General features: G+C 38.6%; 1 protein-coding gene across 1 annotated transcript in view; it reads left to right on the forward strand.

The window, feature by feature from the left end:
• Positions 1-4,310, forward strand: part of LATS2 (large tumor suppressor kinase 2) — a 71,642-nt gene extending 67,332 nt beyond the window's left edge. Inside the window, exon 8 of the mRNA XM_038573496.1 lies at positions 1,936-4,310. Within this exon, the coding sequence (XP_038429424.1) occupies positions 1,936-2,430 (495 nt within the window). The 3' untranslated portion in view covers positions 2,431-4,310. The remainder of the gene's footprint in view (positions 1-1,935) is intronic.
• The last annotated feature ends 16,001 nt before the right edge of the window (positions 4,311-20,311 follow it).

A 20,311-nucleotide genomic window follows, 5' to 3' on the forward strand; every position in this document is an offset into this window, starting at 1 on the left:
TCCCTTATTTAGAAAAATCCTGAATGAAGGCTTAGTTTTCACTCTGGTAACAATAAAAATGAAATTTGACACTATTTCTATCCTAATTGAATTGCCATACCATTCACTAATTTGCTTGTATGATAACTCAATTTTTTATTGTGATAAAATTTACCAGTTTAAACATTTTTAATTTTACAGCTGAGTGGCTTTAAGTGCATTCACAGTGTTGTACGACTGTAACCATAACCTATCTTCGATAGTTTTATCATCCCAAACAGAAACTGGGCTCATCAACAATAGCTCCCCATTCCTCCCACCCCCAGACCTCTCTTTGACTTTTTTCTCTGTGAAGTTGCCTAGTCTAGGTATCCTGTAAAAGTGTAATACCGTATTTGTCCTTTCACCACTGGCTTATTTCACTTTAGCATGTCTTCGAGGTCCATCCATCTTGTAACGTGTCAGAATTTCCTTCCTTTTTAAGGCTGAAGAATATTCCAGTGTATGTGTATAGCACATATATTTATCAAGCATCTGGTGATGAACAATTGGGCTTTTTCTACCTTTTGGTGATTGCGAATAATGCTGCTGTGAACATGAGTACATATACAAGTATCTGTTTGAGTTCCTGCTTTTGTTTTTGGGGTTACATGCCCAGAAGTGGAATGGCCAGATCATATGGTCATTCTACATTTAACTTTTATTTTATTTATTTTTTTTTTACATTTAACTTTTTGAGGAACCACCAAACTGTTTGCCACAGTGGCTACATGATTTTACATTCCCATCATCAGTGCTTGAGGCTTCCAGTTTCTTCACATGCTCATCAACATTTACTTCATTTGTTGTTGTTGTTGTTTAATAGTAATCATCCTAGTGGGTGTGAGGTGGTATCTCATTGTGGATTTTTTTTTTTTTTTTTAAGATTTTTACTTATTTGTTCACGAGAGATACAGAGAGAGAGGCAGAGACATAGGCAGTGGGAGAAGCAGGCTCCCTGTGGGGAACCCGATGTGGGACTTGATCCCAGGACACTAGGATCATGATATTATATATTCTGGACAGTAATCCCTGATCAGATATATATGCTTTGCAAATATATTCTCCCTTTCTGGGGGTTACCTTTTCACTCTGTTAATAGTGTCCTTTGATGCACAAAAGTTTTAAATTTTGATGAAGTCCGTTTTGTGTATCTTTTGTTTTGTTGCCAGTGCTTTTTGGTACCATATACAAGAAATTTTGCCAAATCCAATGTCATGAATATTTGCCCCTATGTTTTCTTCTGTGGCTTTCACAGTTTTAGATCTACTAAAACAACTACTCAAGTTTGAACCAGCCCTCCCACCCATACCCCACCTGCCTCCATGCCTTACCAATGCCCTGTCACCCCAGCCTGTGGCCTGTTAGCTTGGCCTTGCTTTATCCTGATTCTAAGTATAAATAATAGAGAAGTCTCTTAGGTTTTCTTTTCATAGCAGATGCATTTCATAACAAATGTATTTACTGAACATCCCAATGGCTGCTCTGTGTGGTTGACTGTCATGAATATGAGGCCAGGGCCATTGGTTCAGTCACCTTTATTTTCCTCTGTGAGGTTGTCTTTTTTTTTTTTTTTTTTTTTTTTTTAATAAAACCTCAGTTGACCATCTGTTGGCCATAATAATCACAAAATTCTTTTGCTAAACTCTTTTTCTGATAGAAGAAAATCAGTCTCTTTTGGTCTCTATTTGGCTTCATCACCCCCTGCCTCAGGCTGTGAGCCCTTTACTAAACCACACTGGCCTTTCCTAGCTGCTCAGGTTTGCAACTGCTGCTCCTGGGTTTGTTCTAACTGTTGTCCCGTCATGAAAGTAAAATTATTTGAAAGCCATGTCACCACATACTGTCTCAGAACTGCCCTAAACTGGCCTTAAAATGTGAAAAGAAAGGAAAATTTGGGTTCTGTTGTCTCGTCAGGTGATAAACTGGGAGAACACGCTCCACATTCCAGTCCAGGTGAAGCTGAGCCCCGAGGCCCGGGACCTCATCACCAAACTGTGCTGTGCTGCCGACCACCGGCTAGGGAGGAATGGGGCCGATGACCTGAAGGCCCACCCATTCTTCGGGGCCATTGACTTCTCAAGTGACATCCGGAAGCAGCCGGCCCCGTATGTTCCCAAGATCAGCCACCCCATGGACACCTCAAATTTTGACCCCGTAGATGAAGAAAGCCCTTGGAATGATGCTAGTGAAGATAGCACGAAGGCCTGGGACACGCTCACCTCCCCAAATAATAAACACCCTGAGCACGCATTTTATGAATTCACTTTCCGAAGGTTCTTTGATGACAACGGCTATCCCTTTAGATGCCCAAAGCCTTCAGGAGCAGATGCTTCCCAGGCAGAGGACTCCGATTTGGAAAATTCTGATATGGTGGATCAGACTGAAGGTTGCCAGCCTGTGTACGTGTAGACCGTGAATCGGTATCCCTGACGCTCTGCTTCAGAGGTCCAGGGTGCCAACAGCTGGTTTCCTAACAGGCCTGATGGAGAGTCGATGTCAGCGTTGTTCAAGTTAGTCCATTCATTACTTCACTTGAAGTTCTGGTCTTCACCAAAACCCCCCAAAACAAAAAAGCTTTTTAAAGAAGGACTCAAATCTAGCAGATTCTGGTTGATGGGGTTGGGGGCAGGTATCAATATTGCTTTGAATTGGAATTGGCTTTTGAGGACCTTCACTGCATTAAAACATTATTTTAAAAAGTTTAGTACAGTTTAGAAAGAGCACTTATTTTGTTTATAGCCATTTTTCTTACTAAATTATAGGGATTAACTTTGACAAATCATGCTGCTGTTATTTTCTACATTTGTATTTTATCCATAGCACTTATTCACATTTAGGAAAAGACATAAAAACTGAAGAACATGTGATAAGAAATCTGTGCAATAATGTGTAAAAAAAAAAAAAAAGATAACACTGTTCTGATATTACTGATATCATTTTATTCACACAATGGTTTTTGTTTTATATTTTTCCCACATTTCAAAATTGTGATATAATGTTAAAAGCTGCTTTTTTTTTTTTTTTTTTTTGCTTTTTGCATATTATAGTATAATAGAAAGTGTGAGCAAGGTGATTACGTGGGTATGATTTCAGATGTCTGATGTGTAGAGAGTACTGCATGAGCAGGGTTTTTCTATTATAAAATTACCATATCTTGCCATTCACAGCAGGTTCTGTGAATATGTTTTTACTGAGTATCTTTAAATGAGATGTTCTAGACAGTTTGCTGATAACGTATCGTGTGGGTGACTTCCTCGCTGTGATTGTATCCCTTATTGTTTTGTTAAAGAAATGCAGATGTGTAACTGAGAAGTGATTTTTGTGTGTGTGTCTGGGGTATGATTGGATTCTTTGGGGGATGATCTTAGACATTTGTCATGTAAGAAACTTGTATACATCAAAAGGGATTAATTTAGCTATGCCAAAAAATTTTAAGTCAATCATAGAACTCTCTATTTCACTGGTCAGTACCCTCTGGTTGGCGTAGCTGATATGTGGAATCCAGTAGCTGCCACCCTACTGCCAACAGACTGCCCGCACTGAAAGGTTTGCGTGACATCATTCCTCCTGTTGTCATAGACAACGGAGGTGTTATTACCATGATGAAATTCAATTCTTTCACTTTTTTTTTTTTTTTTTGGTGTGCTTTGAAGTATCAATCTTAACTTGGTTTTAAAAATACAGTTTTCTAATCTTTGTAAAACAGCAAGGATTATTCAAAGTGACATTGGAATAAAAAAACTAATTAAGCCATACATATTTTCTTAGAAGTGTAGATGTACATATAATTACATAGATAAACACACAAAATATTCCTTATTTCAAATTAGTATGATTCCTATTTAAAGTGATTTATATCTGAGTAAAAAGTTCAATTCTTTTTTGCTTTTTAAAAATCTGAAGCATCATATTTTTCATTATATTATTCCACATATTTTTCCTTGAATTTTTTAGCATAATGTATCCATTATTTAGTATATATCTAGGCAACAACACTTATAAGTTTATCAATGTCTAAACTAAAAAAAAAAAAACAAAAAAAAAAAACAATTCCTGTGTACTGGTTTACATTTGTATGAATGGCAAATTCTGAAGTCTGCTGTGCTTGTATCGTGACTGTCAGTATTTTCGCTATTTTATAGTAACGCCCCGTTATTTACAGCGCTCTGACATACTTTCATGTGGTAGGTTCTTTCTCAGGAACTCAATTTAACTATTATTTATTGATATATCATTGCCTTTGAAAAGCTTCTACTGGCACAATTTATTATTAAAAGTTTGAATCCAAATCCCTTGGTGTCGTGTTGTCCTGGAATTTGTCATTTCCTGACTTTATCAGTGTGTAGTTTCTCCCTGGTCCATATGCAGCCAGGATTGCCAACTGCAGAGGAGGCGCTATCACCAGAGGGAAGGGGGTGGAGCCTCCCCAGACAGTGTTCTGGCTCAGGAAGGAAGGGATACATGTGGGAAGAAGGAGTTTCCAGATTATACACAAAAAGTCCAGGTGAGGGTGTGGTTCTGTGACCTAGCTTCTCTTTCATAAGATAGTAACGAAGTACAGCTCATTAGGATTGTCAAGTGGTTTAGGTAGGGATATTAGATACCTACAGTGGGTGATAAAATAAGTCACAAAGTTCATTCTCCTGCATGAGATGTTTAAACTGAGAGGGCCACTGGAATGCCCTGACCTTTGGTTTAAGATGGTGGGATTTCAGAAAATATAATACTTTGTTTTCTTTCAGTTAACCTTTCAAATAGTTGTAATCACACGGTTTAAAAATCAAAACATGTAGGGGTGTCTGGGTGACTCAGCAGTTGAGCACTTGCCTTCGGCTCAGTGATCTTGGAGTCCCAGGATCGAGTCCCACATCAGGCTCCCTGCAGGGAGCCTGCTTCTCTTCTCTGCCTGTGTCTCTGCCTCTCTGTGTCTCTCATGAAATAAAAATCAAAACATTTAAAAGGATATACAATAAAATGTCTCCTATTCCCTTTTCCAGTCATTCAGTTTACCTCTCACAGTTTATTGTGTGTCCTTAGAGAAATGAAACTTTATGTGTACACAGCACAAGAAAATGTGTACGTGTGCACATTTTACCTCCTTTTTACAAATGGGAGAACGTTATGAGTACTTTTCTGCATCTGTTTTCTTCACTTGGCAATCTAAGTTAGCACTCATTATGCTTTATTATACCATGTGGTATTTTATCATGAAGGTGTATTATAATCAAGCCAAGTCCCATATCAATGGACATTTCAGTTTCTAATCTTTTTCTATTTTAAATAACGCTAGGATAAATAACCTCTATAGCCATCGTTCTGTGCATGTGCAACTACATATATAGGATAGATTCCTAGAGGTGGAATTGCTAGGTTAAAATTAGGTATATTTACAATTTTTATTTCCAAACTGCCCTGCAGAGAGACCTTGGAAAAAACTCTACCAAGGCTCTCTGCTGTGCATTCTTGGGTATGCAAGAATGCAAGGCCCTGACCACTTTTCACATGGACTATTTCTTAGATTTGGGTTTGCAGTGAACAACCTTGAGGTATGAAGATGAAGTAACGTCTCCCTCCAAGACAAAAAAAGCAAGCTTCCTTATTGCTTGCTGTAAAAGGGGTAGATTGCTCAGGCTCAGTGTACCTCAGCAGAATCCATCAAGGTCTCCTGCACTTCCCTGTGGGACCTGGGGGCAAGGAGATTTGTGCAAACACACCAATGCTCATGCTGCTTAACGTACTGTGAGTAATAAAGTCCTGTGTGTCTGATCGTGGAGTCCCTTGTCTTATTTCAGGATTCCTGCAAGAGTAAGATGCTAACTTCTTAGCTTATAAGTAGAGTAAAATCAAATCTCTTAGGCCTAACGACAGGTATTATACTAATATATACCCCCAGTAGAAATATAGGGGAGTATTTACTTACTGCTTTGCCAACTGCGCAGAATATTATCAACCTTTTTTATTTTTGTCCATCGACTAAGGTAAAATATGTGTGTGTGTGTATGTTGATGTACTTTAACTTGACATTCCTCTCAGTTTAAGAGGCTGAGCATCTTTGTGCACATCCTTAAAAAGTAATGGTTCTAATTTTATGCATCATTTGAGGGCTGGTACCCAAGGGAATCCCCAAAGATTTCCATTCACTTCTTATTCTTGGTCTTCTCTTCCTGCTCAGCTAAAGTGAATTGTTTAACTGGGCCGATGGCCAGATAACAGATTACTGAGAACAGACCCTTCAGTGTTTTGACAGATTCCATAGGAGGTGAATACTCTGCTCAGAATGTTGCAAGGATACAGCCAGGCCTAACTTCAACATAGCTGTGGTCATTGCTGGATGCGATTGGCATGCTTTGAGGGAACAAATACTTATTACATTGCTTCGAAGTTTCCTTCTTCGCACTTGGCACGTTATGTGTCCCTTGATAACTCTAAATGCAAATCTCGAAGAGAAGAAGAACAGTAGCCAGCATGGCTGGCTTCCTCTGAACCTCCTGTGGTCTGAACCATTATTCAGTTGCACATTTTTAAAAGAAATTTATCAAATTCGTAATACTTCCTCCAGATTCTACTTGTGAAACAACTTTAAAGCCCAGTACTTAATATTTTATTTCCACTGGCAAAATTCAGCATAATAAAAAAAGACATTTGCTATTAAAGTGCATATTTGTAAGTAGTACTATGCTGGCATTATTAACCATTATGTCCTTTTCCATCAGTAAAGAACTTCTCCTTAGAGAATTTTCCATTTCCAAAAGTGGCCGCTTAAATTTGGTGGACAAAATGTGCTTATTCACTGTAGAAAGGAAGAAACAGTCTATTGTTATTGAACACTGGGATGAAATACATATGGCCCACTGTTAAAGGGAGAAAACTAGCTTGAATGGCAACTTTGTTTTTGTTTCCACCATCAAGCATACTTTAGAAAACTCAAGAGGAGAAGGAAAAGCTAATGTATTTACTGATAGTTTTGCTTACCATGTTCTTTCTTCCTGATATTCTTAGAATATCTTTTCCTATCTTTTTAGATGTGCTTTATCCACTCTTTTAGGATAGGTCAAATTCTTCTAGGTTTCCTTCATCTGAGAATGTCTTCCTTTTTTTCTTTGAAAGATATTTTAGGTATATCTATTTGGGATGTAATCCTATTTGGGTGTAGGATTCTAGATGGATAGTCATTCTTTCAGCACTTGAGAAATATTGTGCCACTTCCATCCAGCCTCTCTGGTCTCTATTGAGAATCCATTGTCATTCTAATTATCTTTAGTCTAGAGACTAGGTGTTGTTTTTCTCTGACTGCTTTCAAGGTGTTTTCTTTGGTTGCTTTTCAGAAGTTTAATCATGATGTGCGTTTGCTTGGATTTCTTTAGGTTTACTCTGTTTGTGGTTCACTCAGCTTCTTGACTATGTAGGTTCTCTTCTTCTGCCAAATTTGAGTTTTCAGCCATCATTTCACTGAGGGCCTTTTCATCCCCGCCCTGTTTCTCTTCTCTTTCCAGGACTCCAAAGATGCGAGTATTACATGTTCTGTTATCTCCCCATCACTTCCACCAGTTTTCTCGGTGTGGCTCAGGTTGGGTCATTTCTATAATTCTGTCTTTTAGTTCACAGATTCTTTCCTCTGTCCCCATTCTACTCTTGAGCCCATCCACTGAGCTTTGTATTTTAGTCATTGTATTTGGGGGTTCACAAAATTCCATTTGATTCTTCTTTATATCTTCTTCTTTGCTATCTTTTTTTTTTTTTTTAGGAGTGCAGTTGCTCTTGGAAGCATTTATTATGATTTAAAATCTTAGATAAGTCTAATATCGCAGCATTGTTATCTACTGAATTCTTTTAAAGATCTTCCAGATTCTTCGTGTGGTATACTCAGTTGAAACCTGGAGGGATCCCTGGGTGGCGCAGCGGTTTGGCGCCTGCCTTTGGCCCAGGGCGCGATCTTGGAGACCCGGGATCGAATCCCACGTCGGGCTCCCAGTGCATGGAGCCTGCTTCTCCCTCTGCCTGTGTCTCTGCCTCTCTCTCTCTCTCTCTCTCTCTCTCTCTGTGTGACTATCATAAATAAATAAAAATTAAAAAAAAAAAAATGAAACCTGGACATTGGGCGGCGCAGGGGTTTAGCGCCTCCTGCAGCCCAGGGCGGGATCCTGGAGTCCCACGTCGGGCTTCCTGCGTGGAGCCTGCTTCTCCCTCTGCCTGTATCTCTGTCTCTCTCTCTCTCGCTCTGTATCTCTCATGAGTAAACTTTTTAAAAAAGAAAGAAAGAAAGAAACCTGGACATTCTGCATTACGTTCCTAGATTCTGGACCTTCTGTTTGAGGTGGCTGTCGTTCTTGGCATTGCTCTGGCAAGGGAAGAGGGACATGCTGTCTCATTATTGCCTGGTGCAGGTAGAAGTGCCCACTCAGCCTGTTTTGATACCCAGGGACAGGGAGTTTCCTTGCAGGGGTGATGTACCTGCCTGCTGTCCAGGTTGTGTTCACTGTGGGGTGGCCTCATTGCCACTGAGCAGTCCTGACTCTGCACGAGGCCTCCTCTGACACCACCCTCGTGAGGGGAGAGAGGGATGCCTCAGTATTGTCAGATATCAGGTACCGAAGTCCGGGTTCCCATATTTTCCACTTAGAAACTGCCAAGTTGGGAAAGGCATCACCAGCCAAAGGGGGTGAAAATCCCAGCTTCCTACTTGGAGTTCTCTGAAGTCATGTCAGCAGGAATGTTGAGGAACCTCATTTCCTTGCAAGGGTAGGATTGTAGGCTCCACGTTTTGCCTTTGCTGGCATGGCATTTTAGGAGAGGTGTGTGGTGCCATGTTTTTTTCTGTGGCAATTGGCTGGAGTAGAGCAGGTATGGTCTAAAAGCTGTCTTGCTAGGTCTACCACTTTCTTCCTCCCTTAGCTAGAGAGGACAGACTTTTGGCGGGAACTCTTTTGGTCTGTGCTTGTTGGCACTTCCAGGCTGCTGGCTTCTAGCTCCGAGACTGGAACATTGAGGCAGAAAGAAAACCCAGAGAGCTCACTGCTATGTCATTCTGTGGGTACTGACATCCCCAGCTGCTCTGCTTCCTCTCTTCACCTTTCAGTGTCTTGTTTGTTTTAGATATAATGTCTAAGAGTTATAGCTGTACTTAGTGGGAGGAATAGGGAAAAGTACATCTACTCCATCTGAAAGTGGAAGAGGGCTTCAAGTTCAACTCTAGTTTTAACTAATTAAAACTCAAAAATCAATCCTCACAGCAGCTTCATTTCATGTGCTCAGGCGTACATGTGGTTCACGGCTTACCAACTGCGTAACTCAGATCTGAGAGGATCCTTGCACTGACAAACACCTTGCTGAGTTTAAAGGTAAGTATAAGCCAGCCTTCATCTCTTACGAGTCATTTACACCTGGGCATTCCTCAAGCAGTAGAATCAACTGAAGATCTACAGCGCATCCAAAACTGCCTTTGGTTCAGCAACATCATTGCCTATTCATTTCCCGCTTCACTGTTCTGACTACCTGGTACTCCTAAAATCACCAGTTCCTTTCCTTAAGCTGGTGACTAATGTCTCCAGAAGGATCATGATAGCTCATCGAAGTGAGAATGGAGGACAATTAGCATGTCGACCACAGCAACCTCTCACTTGTCTTGCCAGACATCCCTAATCAATCAGGAAATACCTTCCTGCTGAAGCCAGAGTTGGTCTCAAAACCCAACTCAGTGCTTGGAGTAGATCTTCCCAATTGATGAAATGAGACACTTGAGATAATACCTGATTGCCACTCTTAGCATAATAACACCAACCTCTTCTTTTTTTCCTTTGACCCTATTATCTCTTACCTCCTGTGAAAGCCTCAACTCTGATTTATTCCTTTCCATTGGCCTCTAACTCCTATACTAATATGATCAAAGGTGTCCACATTTTCCCTGTCCATAAAAATGAACTGGTTTTCATTGATGCCTCTGTCCCTATGTTTTTAAATTCTTGAGGTAGGACCATATAAGAGAGAGAGTCCTGGACAGGGACTCTGGGGCCTTGATTCTAAGCCCAGCTTTGTATAACTTTGGGTAAGTTAGAACTCCTGTTGGGGATCCCTGGGTGGCTCAGTGGTTTGGTGCCTGCCTTCCGCCCAGGGTGTGATCCTGGAGTCTTGGGATCCAGTCCCGCATCAGGCTCCCTGTATGGAGACTGCTTCTCCATCCCTGTATGGAGACTGCCTCTCTCTGTGTCTCTCATGAATAAATTAAAAAAAAAAAAATTCTGTCAGATTTATTAGTTACATGGGTCAGAGAGATTCTGGCTTTTAAGTTATTCTTAAGAATTAGTGACCTCTAAAAATATAAATGAATGAATGAATGAATTAGTGACTTCTAAGAGTTGTCTCAGACTGCTAGGGCAAGAGGGCCCCTGCCCTTTGATTCTATCGTATACTAGCTGTGCTTTTATTTTGCATAATGTTTCCCAAAAAAGCATTCTAACCAAAACAAGTTTTAAAACCACTGATTTACATGATTGATAATGTCTTTTTTCTTCTTGTTTAAAGCTATTTTTACATTTTATAAACATAGTAAATGTACATAGTTTTGAAAGTTATATTGCCAAAAAAAGAAGTCTTCTCCATCTCTTGCCATTGCTTGCACCCCAAACACAACCACCTTTCACATCTTCTGTTATCTCTTTTAGCATTTCCACCCTTAGTAGTAAGCTTTTAGTATTTCTTGACTTAATTCAAAGATCTTTTTTCTCAATAGCATGTTATGTCATTCTCTTATACTCCCCTTCCCAACCTGTTTCCTAATAGAGTTCTACAATTTTTAGTTAAATAAATCGTCAATGTAAATATTAGAGACTACGCTAAATAGTTTCTGAGCTAAATACTATATTGTGATTATGTTTCTCTTTTTATGTAAATTTTTTTCCTCTTGGACTTAATAACTACCTCAGTTTTTTCATTTGCTTTGTTTTCTTTGAACCTATAGGTGTTTTTGTGTGCCCATCCATACTCTTGTCCTTCCTCCCTCACTCCCTTCTTTCCTTCCATACCTCCTTCCTTCCCAGTTGCTGCAATGGATCTGTCAAACACCAGACTGTTTTCTAGGAGCACAAACACTTTGTCCACCTCCTCCCAGTCTGGACCGGCTGCCCTCCAAACCTGACAAACAGCGGTCGTCTTGAATTCTCTTTGTCCCTTTTCTGTGTTGGATTCCATTTTTGCCAAAAGCTGTATCTTCCTTTTTCTTAATTTATACCTAGAAAAAAATCTGGAGTCCTTGCTTGCTTGTCTGAAAAGTCCCTTTTCTACTTGATTGAAAATATGGGTAGGCATAAAATTCTAGGATGAAAATTCACATACATTTGGAAGGTACGAGTCCTTTGTTTTCCCTGTTTCCCTGCTTCTTGTGTTAACTGTCAGAAGTCTAATGCCATTCTGATTCTCATAACTATGTGAGTGGCCTTTTTCTTTTCTTCTAGAAGCATTTAGGATCATCTCTGCATGTCCAATGTTCATTTCATGATGATGTTCCTTGATATACATTGTTTTTCATGTATTATCCTAAACACGCTTGTAGCTTTCAACCTAGAGGCTTGTGCCCTTCAGTTCTGAAGTTTTCTTACATTACTTTGAACATCAGTCACTCTGCTCTCTAACTCCTATATGTTGGATCTCCTCAATTGCTCCTCCAATTTTCTTAATTTATATCCTATTCCCTATGTCCTTTTTATTCTTTTAATCTTTCTGAAAGATTTGATTGACATTGGATTTCATATTAAACTCAAGGGGGAGGGGTGGCAAGCAATATCTTTTGAATTTCAAAGAGCTCATTCCTATTCTCTAACCAATCTATTCTTGTTTTATGTCTTCAATATTTGTGGTAATTAGCCCTTTTATTTTGAGGTTATTCTGCTGTTTCCCAAATTGTCTCTGGGTGCTTTTTTGCAACTATTTTTGCTACTTGTTTCTTTGTTTTACTCTTTCTCTTTCACGTTGGAAGCTTTCCTCAAATGACTCTGACCACCTTTTTTAAAAAAAAAATAGGGATCCCTGGGTGGCGCAGCGGTTTGGCGCCTGCCTTTGGCCCAGGGCGTGATCCCGGAAACCCGGGATCGAGTCCCATGTCGGGCTCCTGGTGCATGGAGCCTGCTTCTCCCTCTCTCTGCCTGTGTCTCTGCCTCTCTCTCTCTCTGTAACTATCATAAATAAATAAAAATTAAAAAAAAAATTAAAAAAAAATAGCTTTAGGGTCGCCTAGATGGCTCAATCAGTTAAGTATCTGCCTTTGGCTCAGATCATGATCCTGGAGTCCCAGGATTGAGCCCCACATTGGGCTCCCTGCTCAGCGGGGATCCTGCTTCTCCTTCTGCCTCTGCTCATCGCCCCCGCTTAAGCTCGCTCTTTGTCTCTCTCAAATAAATAAAATCTTTAAAAATAAATAAATAAAATATAGCCTTAGTGGCACCTGGCTTCCTCAGTCGGTAGAGCATGAGACTCTTGCTTTTGAGTTTGAGCCCCACGTTGGGTGTAGAGATGACTTAAAAATGAAATCTTTTTTTTTATTTTTATTTTTATTTTTTTTTTTTGAAATCTTTTTTTTTAAAGTAGGTTTGATGAAATATAATTCACAGAAATCCATAAAATTCACCCACTGAAAGTGTAAAATTAAACAGATTTTAGCATATTCAGAGTTGCACAAACATCACCACAATTTTAGAACATTTTAATTTTCACCCCAAGAGAAACCCTATTCTCTTTGGCGATCACTCCCATTTTCAATCCCCCTGAGGGATTTTATGCATATCTGAGGCAATCCCTAATCTAGTTCTTATCTCTGTGGATTCGCCTCTTCCGGACATTTCATATAAATAGAGTCATATATGGCTTCTGGTAACTGGCTTCTTTCATTTAGCATAATGTTTTAGAGGTTCATCCGTGTTGTAGTATGTGTCGGTATATTGTTCCATTTTATTGTCAAATAATATTGCCTTGTATAGATTTACCCCCATTTTATTTATCCTGTTTATCCGTGAGTTTATGAACATTGTGTTATTTCTACTGTTGGGCTATTATGAATAATACTGCTATAAGCATTCGTGAACAACTTTTTGTGTGCACATATGATTTCATTTCTCTTGGGTATATGCCCAGTACTGGAATTGCTAGTTCAAATGATAACTATATATTTAATTTAACCTCTGGAGGAACTGCCAGACTATTTTCCAAAGCAACTGCATCATTGTACATTCCCACCAGCAATGTATGAGGGCCCCAATTTATCTACATTCTCCTCAAAACTTGTTACTATCTTTTTATTATAGTAGGTGTGAAGCAGTATCATTGTGGTTTAGATTTGGATTTCCCTAAGGACTAATGATGTTAGCCTCTTTTCATGTGGTTATTGGCCATCTCTACGTATTCTTTGGAGAAGTGTCTCTTTAATTATTTTGCCCATTTTAAAATTGGATTATTTACTTTTTTTGATATTTTATTTATTTATTCATGATAGACAGAGAGAGAGAGAGAGAGAGGCAGAGACACAAGCAGAGGGAGAAGCAGGCTCCATGCAGGGAGTCCGACATGGGACTCGATCCTGGGACTCCAGGATCACACCCTGGGGAGAAGGCAAGCGCCTAAACCACTGAGCCACCCAAGCTGCTCCTATTTTTTATTATTGAGTTGTAAGAGTTCTTTATATATTCTAGATACAAGTGCCTTATTAGAAATATGGTTCATAAATATCTTCCATTCTTGGAAGTGTGTTGTCTCTTCACTTTTTAAAAATAATTATTTGATGCCCCGACATGTTTTAACTTTGACAAAGTCCAATTTATTTATTATTTTGTTGGTTTTGCTTTTTGTGTCATATCTAAAAAGGCTTTGACACAAAGTCATGAAAATTTACTCCTGTATTTTCTTTAAAATTGTTAAAAATTAGCCCTTACATTTAGCTCTACTATTTATTTTTAGTTTATCTTTGTGTGTGGCAAGATGAAGGAGTATGATTTCATTCGTGTGCTTGTGAATATTGACCATTTGTTGAAAATACTAATTATTCTTTCCTCATTGGATTGTTTTAATGTTCTTGCCAAATAACTGACCATAAATTTAAAGGCTTTATTTCTGGACTCTCCATTATATTTAATTGAACTCTGCATCTATCCTGTTACTATCTATTCTTGTTTAAAGTATCAAGCACTGACTGTGTGTGTGGAGGGGGGGTGATTTATGATTCTGAGGCCTTTCTGCATTTACAGAAAAGGCTGCACCACCCTGCTGGTGGTTATACACCAAGTGCCAGCATTCTGTGGACCTAGGACCTAGCAGAGATGGGCTTACAACATGTGCCTGTTTCTTTGTCTACCTTGAGATCTCTGCCTCTGTTGCTTATACATTGGCCATGTTCTCCCCGCCGGGTCAGGAATCTTTTTCAGTGTGAGAAAGCCCACTTACTGCTTGAAGTCTACCTAAAAATGATTCCCCATTACTCAGCACCTGGTACTGACAGGATATTTATGATTCTTAAATAGACCATTGGACCCTCTCAATACCTATTCCTTTGCTTTAGGTTTGCACCAAGAATGCTAATTAATTCCTCAGGACCAAAAGTAACTAGCTTCTTCCTAGTGTTCACCAACCATTGACTTCAACACATTTCTTTATTCAATATTAATTTAGGCTTCTAAGAATCAACTTTAGCTGTATCTGTATTTTCTCTCTTCCCTAACACCACTAAAATGACAGAAAAGGAATTTTTTTTAATTAATAGGCTTTCTTTTTTAGAGTAGCCTTAGGTTCACAGTAAAAATGGAATAGGAACTACAGAAGTTTCCCACATACCCCCTGCCCCTCCACATGCATAGCCTCCTGCATTATCAACATCCCTCACCAGAGTCCATTTATTGTAATCGATGAGTCCACCTTGACAGATCAGTATCATATCAGTCCATAGTTTACATTAGGATTTGACTTGGTTCTGTACATTCTATGAGTTTTGACAAATATATGACATGTATCCACCATTATGGTATACAGAGTAATTTGATGCCCTAAGAATCCATCACTTCATTGACTTATCCTCCCTCCCTATAACCTCTGGCAACCACTGATTTTTTTTACCATCTCCACAGTTTTCATTTTTCCAGAATGTCATATAGTTGGAATCATACACTATGTAGTCTTTTAAGATTGGCTTCTTTCACTTAGTAGTATGCATTTAAGTTTCCTCCAGGGCTTTTCATGGTTCATTCCTTTTTGGCACTGAGTAAATTTCATCGTCTGAATGTACCGTGGTTTATTTATCTATTTACCTACTGAATGACATTTTGATTGCCTCTGAGTGTAGCCAGTTATGAATAAAACTGTTTTAAATGCCCATATGCAGGTTCTTGTGCGGACATAGAGTAGTCTCCCCTTCTCCATGGAGAATGTGCTCCACGATCCCCAGTGGACGCCTGAAACCACAAACAGTGCACTGAGCCCTTTAAGTACTATGTTCTTTCCTGTATGTACATACATATGATAATGTTTAATTTGTCAATGAGGCATTGTAAGAGATTAACAATAACTAATAATAAAATAGAACAATTATAACAATATGCCATAGGGATGCCTGGGTGACTCAGCAGTTGAGTGTCTCCCTTTGGCCCAAGGCGTGATCCTGGAGTCCCGGGATCGAGTCCCACATCAGGCTCCCTGCATGGAGCCTGCTTCTCCCTCTGCCTATGTCTCTGCCTCTGCCTCTCTCTCTCTCTGTGGGTCTCTCATGAATAAAGAAATAAAATCTTAAAAAAAAAAACAATATACTGTAATAAAAGTTATGTGAATGTGGTCTATTTCTCAAAATATCTTCATGTAATGCATCAACCCTCCTTGCGATGATGTGAGATGATAAAATGCCTACGTAATGCAACAAAAGGAGATGAATAAGGTAGGCATTCTGATACAGAATTAGGCTACCACTGGCCTTCTAACAGTATGTCAGAAAGGATCGTCTGCTTTAAGACCACCTGGTTTGAGGGTGGGTAACCACAGTACGTGAAACCACAGATAAGGATGGGCTGCTGTACTTTTCAACTCTGGGTAAATTCCAAGGAGTGCAATTGATGAATCACATGGTGGAAGTATATTTAGTTTTGTAAGAAACTACCAAACTATCTTCCAAAGAGGCTGAACCATTTTGCATTCCCACCATCAACAAATGAATTTCTGTTGCTTCACATCCTCACCAGCATTTGCTGTTGTAAGCATTTGGGATTTTGGCCATTCTAATAGGTCTGTAGTGTGATATCTCACTGTTGTTTTAATTAGCGATTCTCTGATGACATATAACATTGAGCCTCTTTCCATGTACTTACTGGTCATCTGTATATCTTCTTTGGTGAGGTTTCTTTTCAGATCATTTGCCTATTTTAAAATCACATTGCTTGTTTTATTATTGTTAAAATTTAAGAGTTCTTTGTTCTGAATAACAGATGTGTCTTTTGCAAATAATTTCCGTGGTTTATCATCTCATTCTCTTGAGAGAATCTCATTGTCTTTCACAGTGAAGAAATTTTTTATTTTAATAAAGTTCAGCTAACCAATTATTTCTTTTATGGTTCATGCCTTCAGTGTTCTATCTAAAATGTCATTGCCAGAGTGTGACCCCCACACCTCTATGAACATGGAAACATGGTGCTAGGAGCAGTGCAGAGCATGGGGGCTGTGGCCCTGGGGTGCTAAGGGCTGGCACCTCCTGGAAGCTATGCACAGGCCTCACTCTGTTCTCCGTGCATGAATTTGCGGACAGACATGAATGGATAACAACTGAAAATGGTATTGGAACCATCCCGTTGCAGTAACTTTGCAAAAGAAGCTTTGGGAGATGCTGTTTATTGTAGATGCCTAAATGTGGGACAAAACTGGACAAAAGGAGTTTGGTGCCTTGAAAAGTGTGAAAGCTGTTAGTGAACTCTGTTCCCCTCTATCAGAAGTAACTGAAATTACTGAAGCTCTTGAAGAAAACCCAGGACTTGTCAACAAATCTTGTTATGAAAATGGTTGGCTGATCCAGATAACACTCAGTAATCCTTCAGAACTGGGTGAATTAATGAGTGAAAAAGCATATAAGAAATACAGAAAATGTATTGAGGAGTAAAAATGGAACCCCTAAATAAACTAGTATGACACAACTTAATCTAGCATAGTTATCTTAAATTAGTGGTGATAGAGGATTTAAAATAACTTTTAACAATATCAGTGGAAAAAGAAACTACTTGCAACAATGCTAATGGAAGAAAACACCCCTTAACTTTCTAATGATGGCAGATAAACTTGATATGCATCTTTTTTTGCAACACCCTGTGATTTTTAGATTAGGCTCCAGTTATAATATTCAGAATCCTGAAATTATCTGTGATTAAAAACTAGTTATAAAAGTTACATAATTCGGGGACCCCTGGGTGGCGCAGCAGTTTGGCGCCTGCCTTTGGCCCAGGGCGCGATCCTGGAGTCCCGGGATCGAATCCCACGTCGGTCTCCCTGCGTGGAGCCTGCTTCTCCCTCTGCCTATGTCCCTGCCTCTCTCTCTATCTCTGTGTGACTATCATAAATAAATAAAAAATTTTTTAAAAAGTTACATAATTCAGGCAGCCCGGGTGGCTCAGCGGTTTAGCACCGCCTGCAGCCCAGGGCGAGATCCTGGAGACCCAGGATCGAGTCCCACGTCGGGCTCCCTGCATGGAGCCTGCTTCTCCCTCTGCCTGTGTCTCTGCCTCTCTCTCTCTCTCTCTCTCTCTCTCTCTCTCTCTGTCATGAATAAATAAATAAAATATTTTTAAAAAATTTTTAAAAGTTACATAATTCAAGAGTAAAATTGTAATCTTAAACCTTAGGGAATATTGTAAATTGCTTACATCCAGCCCTGGATTGGGGTGGAAATGCTTAGATGATCTTCCCACTGGAAATGCTGGCAGTGGAGAAAAGTTTGTTAGTTGTACAGTGTCAGATAAAGAGAAATACTATCTTTGATCTTGCATTATACTGCCCTTGCTGGTGCTGTTTTTATATAATAAAGATAAATAGTTTAATAATAAAACATTCAACTTCCTCATTAATCATGGTTTCTGTTTTGCTGTTGGTATTTCATTTAGCACTAGTATTTGTGAAAATGATCATTTTAACTTATGGAAAGTTACTTTTTAAAAAGATTATTTATTTATTTGTTTGTTTGTTTGTTTGTTTGTTTATGAGAGACACACAGACAGAGGCAGAGACTAGGCAGAGGGAGAAGCAAGCTCCATGCAGGGAGCCCAACATGGGACTCAATCCCAGGACTCCAGAATCATGCCCTGAGCCAAAGGCAGACGCTTAACCACTGAGCCACCCAGGCATCCCTGTTTTTGTTTTTTTTAAAAGTAGACTTCATGCCCACGGTGGAGCCCAATGCAGGACTTGAACTAATGACCCTGATCAAGCCCTGAGCTGAGATCAAGAGTTAGATACTTAACTGACTGAGCCACCCAGGTGCCCCCTGGAAAGTTATTTTTTAAAAAGAAATTTAGCCATAATAATGAAAATTTCCAAGAAAATGTTTATTAAAATAAATAAAGTGTCATTGCCATACCCAAGATCATCTAGTTTTTTTCCTCCTGTTATATTCTAGGACTTTCCTAATTCCATGCTTTACATTTAGGAAATGACTTTTTTTGCAAAGATATTTTTTATGAAGAGTGTAAGATGTCTAGATTTTTTTGTATGAGGATGTCCAATTCTTCCAACACCGTTTGTAGAAAAGACTGTCTTTGCTGCATTCGTCTCTGTCAAATATCATTCAGTTGGCGATATTTATGTGGATTTATTTCTGAGATCTCTATCATGTTACATTGATCTATTTGTCCATTCTTGTGCCAATATCATACTGTTTTGATTACCATAGCTTTGTAGTAAGTCTTGACGTCTGGTAGTGTCAATCCTCTACCTTTGTTCTTCCCCTTCAGTATTGAGTTGGCTATTCTGGGTCTTTTGCCTCTCCATATAAACTTTAGAATCAGCTTATTGATATCTATAAAACGACTTGCTGGGACTTTGACTTGGAATGTGTAGGATCTTTAGATCAAGTTGGAAAAAACTGACACCTTGAATACATTGTCCTTTTCATGAATATGGAATATCTTTCCAGGTGTTAACTTCTTTGTTACTTTTCTTCAGAGTTTTGTAGTTTTCCTCAGTAGATCTTGTATGTATATGTTTTGTTAGATTTAACTTGAGTATTTCATGTTTTTGTGCTTCTATTGTAAGTGGTATTATGTTTTTAAGTTAGAAATTATGTTTCAAATTGTGCTTGTTCATTGCTAGTATATAAGAAAGTCATTGATGTTTTCTGAGATATAATTGACATATACGCATATATATAATTGACATTTATACATTGTATTCATTTTAGGTATACAACATTATAATTTGAGTATGCATATTTTGGGAAATGATTATCACAGTAAGTTTAATTAATATCTAACACCACGCATAGCTACAAATTTATTTCCTTGTGATGAGAACTTTTAAGATCTATTGTCTACTAATAACTTTCAAATATGCAATATAGTATTGTTAACTATAATCACCATGCTATACATTACATCCCCAAGACATATATCTTACAACGGGAGTTTTTTTTATCTATTGACTACCTTTACCCCTTGACTTTTGTATATTAACCTTGTATCCTGTAAACTTCTACAATTGCTATTAGTTCTAGGAGTATTTGTATAGATTTTTTTCAGATTTTCTACATAGACAATTGTGTCATCTGGAAACAAAGACAGTTTGATTTCCTTCTTATCAATCAGTATAAAAGTATTTTGTTTTCTTTCTTAACTGAATTAGCTAGAACTTTCAGTATGATCTTGATAAGCAATGGGGAGCAGGGATACCATTGTCTTGTTCCTGATCTTAGCAGGAAAGCTTTGATTTTCTTATCATTAAATATGATGTTAATTGTAGTTTTTTTTAGTAGATGTTCTTTGTAGAAGTTGAGGAAGTTCTCTATTCCAATTTTGCTGGGTTTTTAAAACTTTTCAAATATCATGAATGAGTCTTGGATTTTGTCAAATGGGTGTTTTTGTTTTGCTGTTTTGTTTTGTTTTGTTTTGTTTGCAGCTATTGGTATGATCATGTGATTTTTCTTCTTTAGCCTGTTGATGTGATGGACCATCTTATTGGTTTTTGAATATTGAACCAGCCTTGCCTACCTGGGATAAATCACATTTGGTTGTAATGTATAATTTTTTTAATACATTGTTGGATTTGATTTGCATATATTTATTGAGAATTTTTGCATCTA

This window comes from Canis lupus, chromosome 25, assembly GCF_011100685.1.
Source record: "Canis lupus familiaris isolate Mischka breed German Shepherd chromosome 25, alternate assembly UU_Cfam_GSD_1.0, whole genome shotgun sequence".
In the NCBI taxonomy this organism is placed as follows: domain Eukaryota; kingdom Metazoa; phylum Chordata; class Mammalia; order Carnivora; family Canidae; genus Canis; species Canis lupus.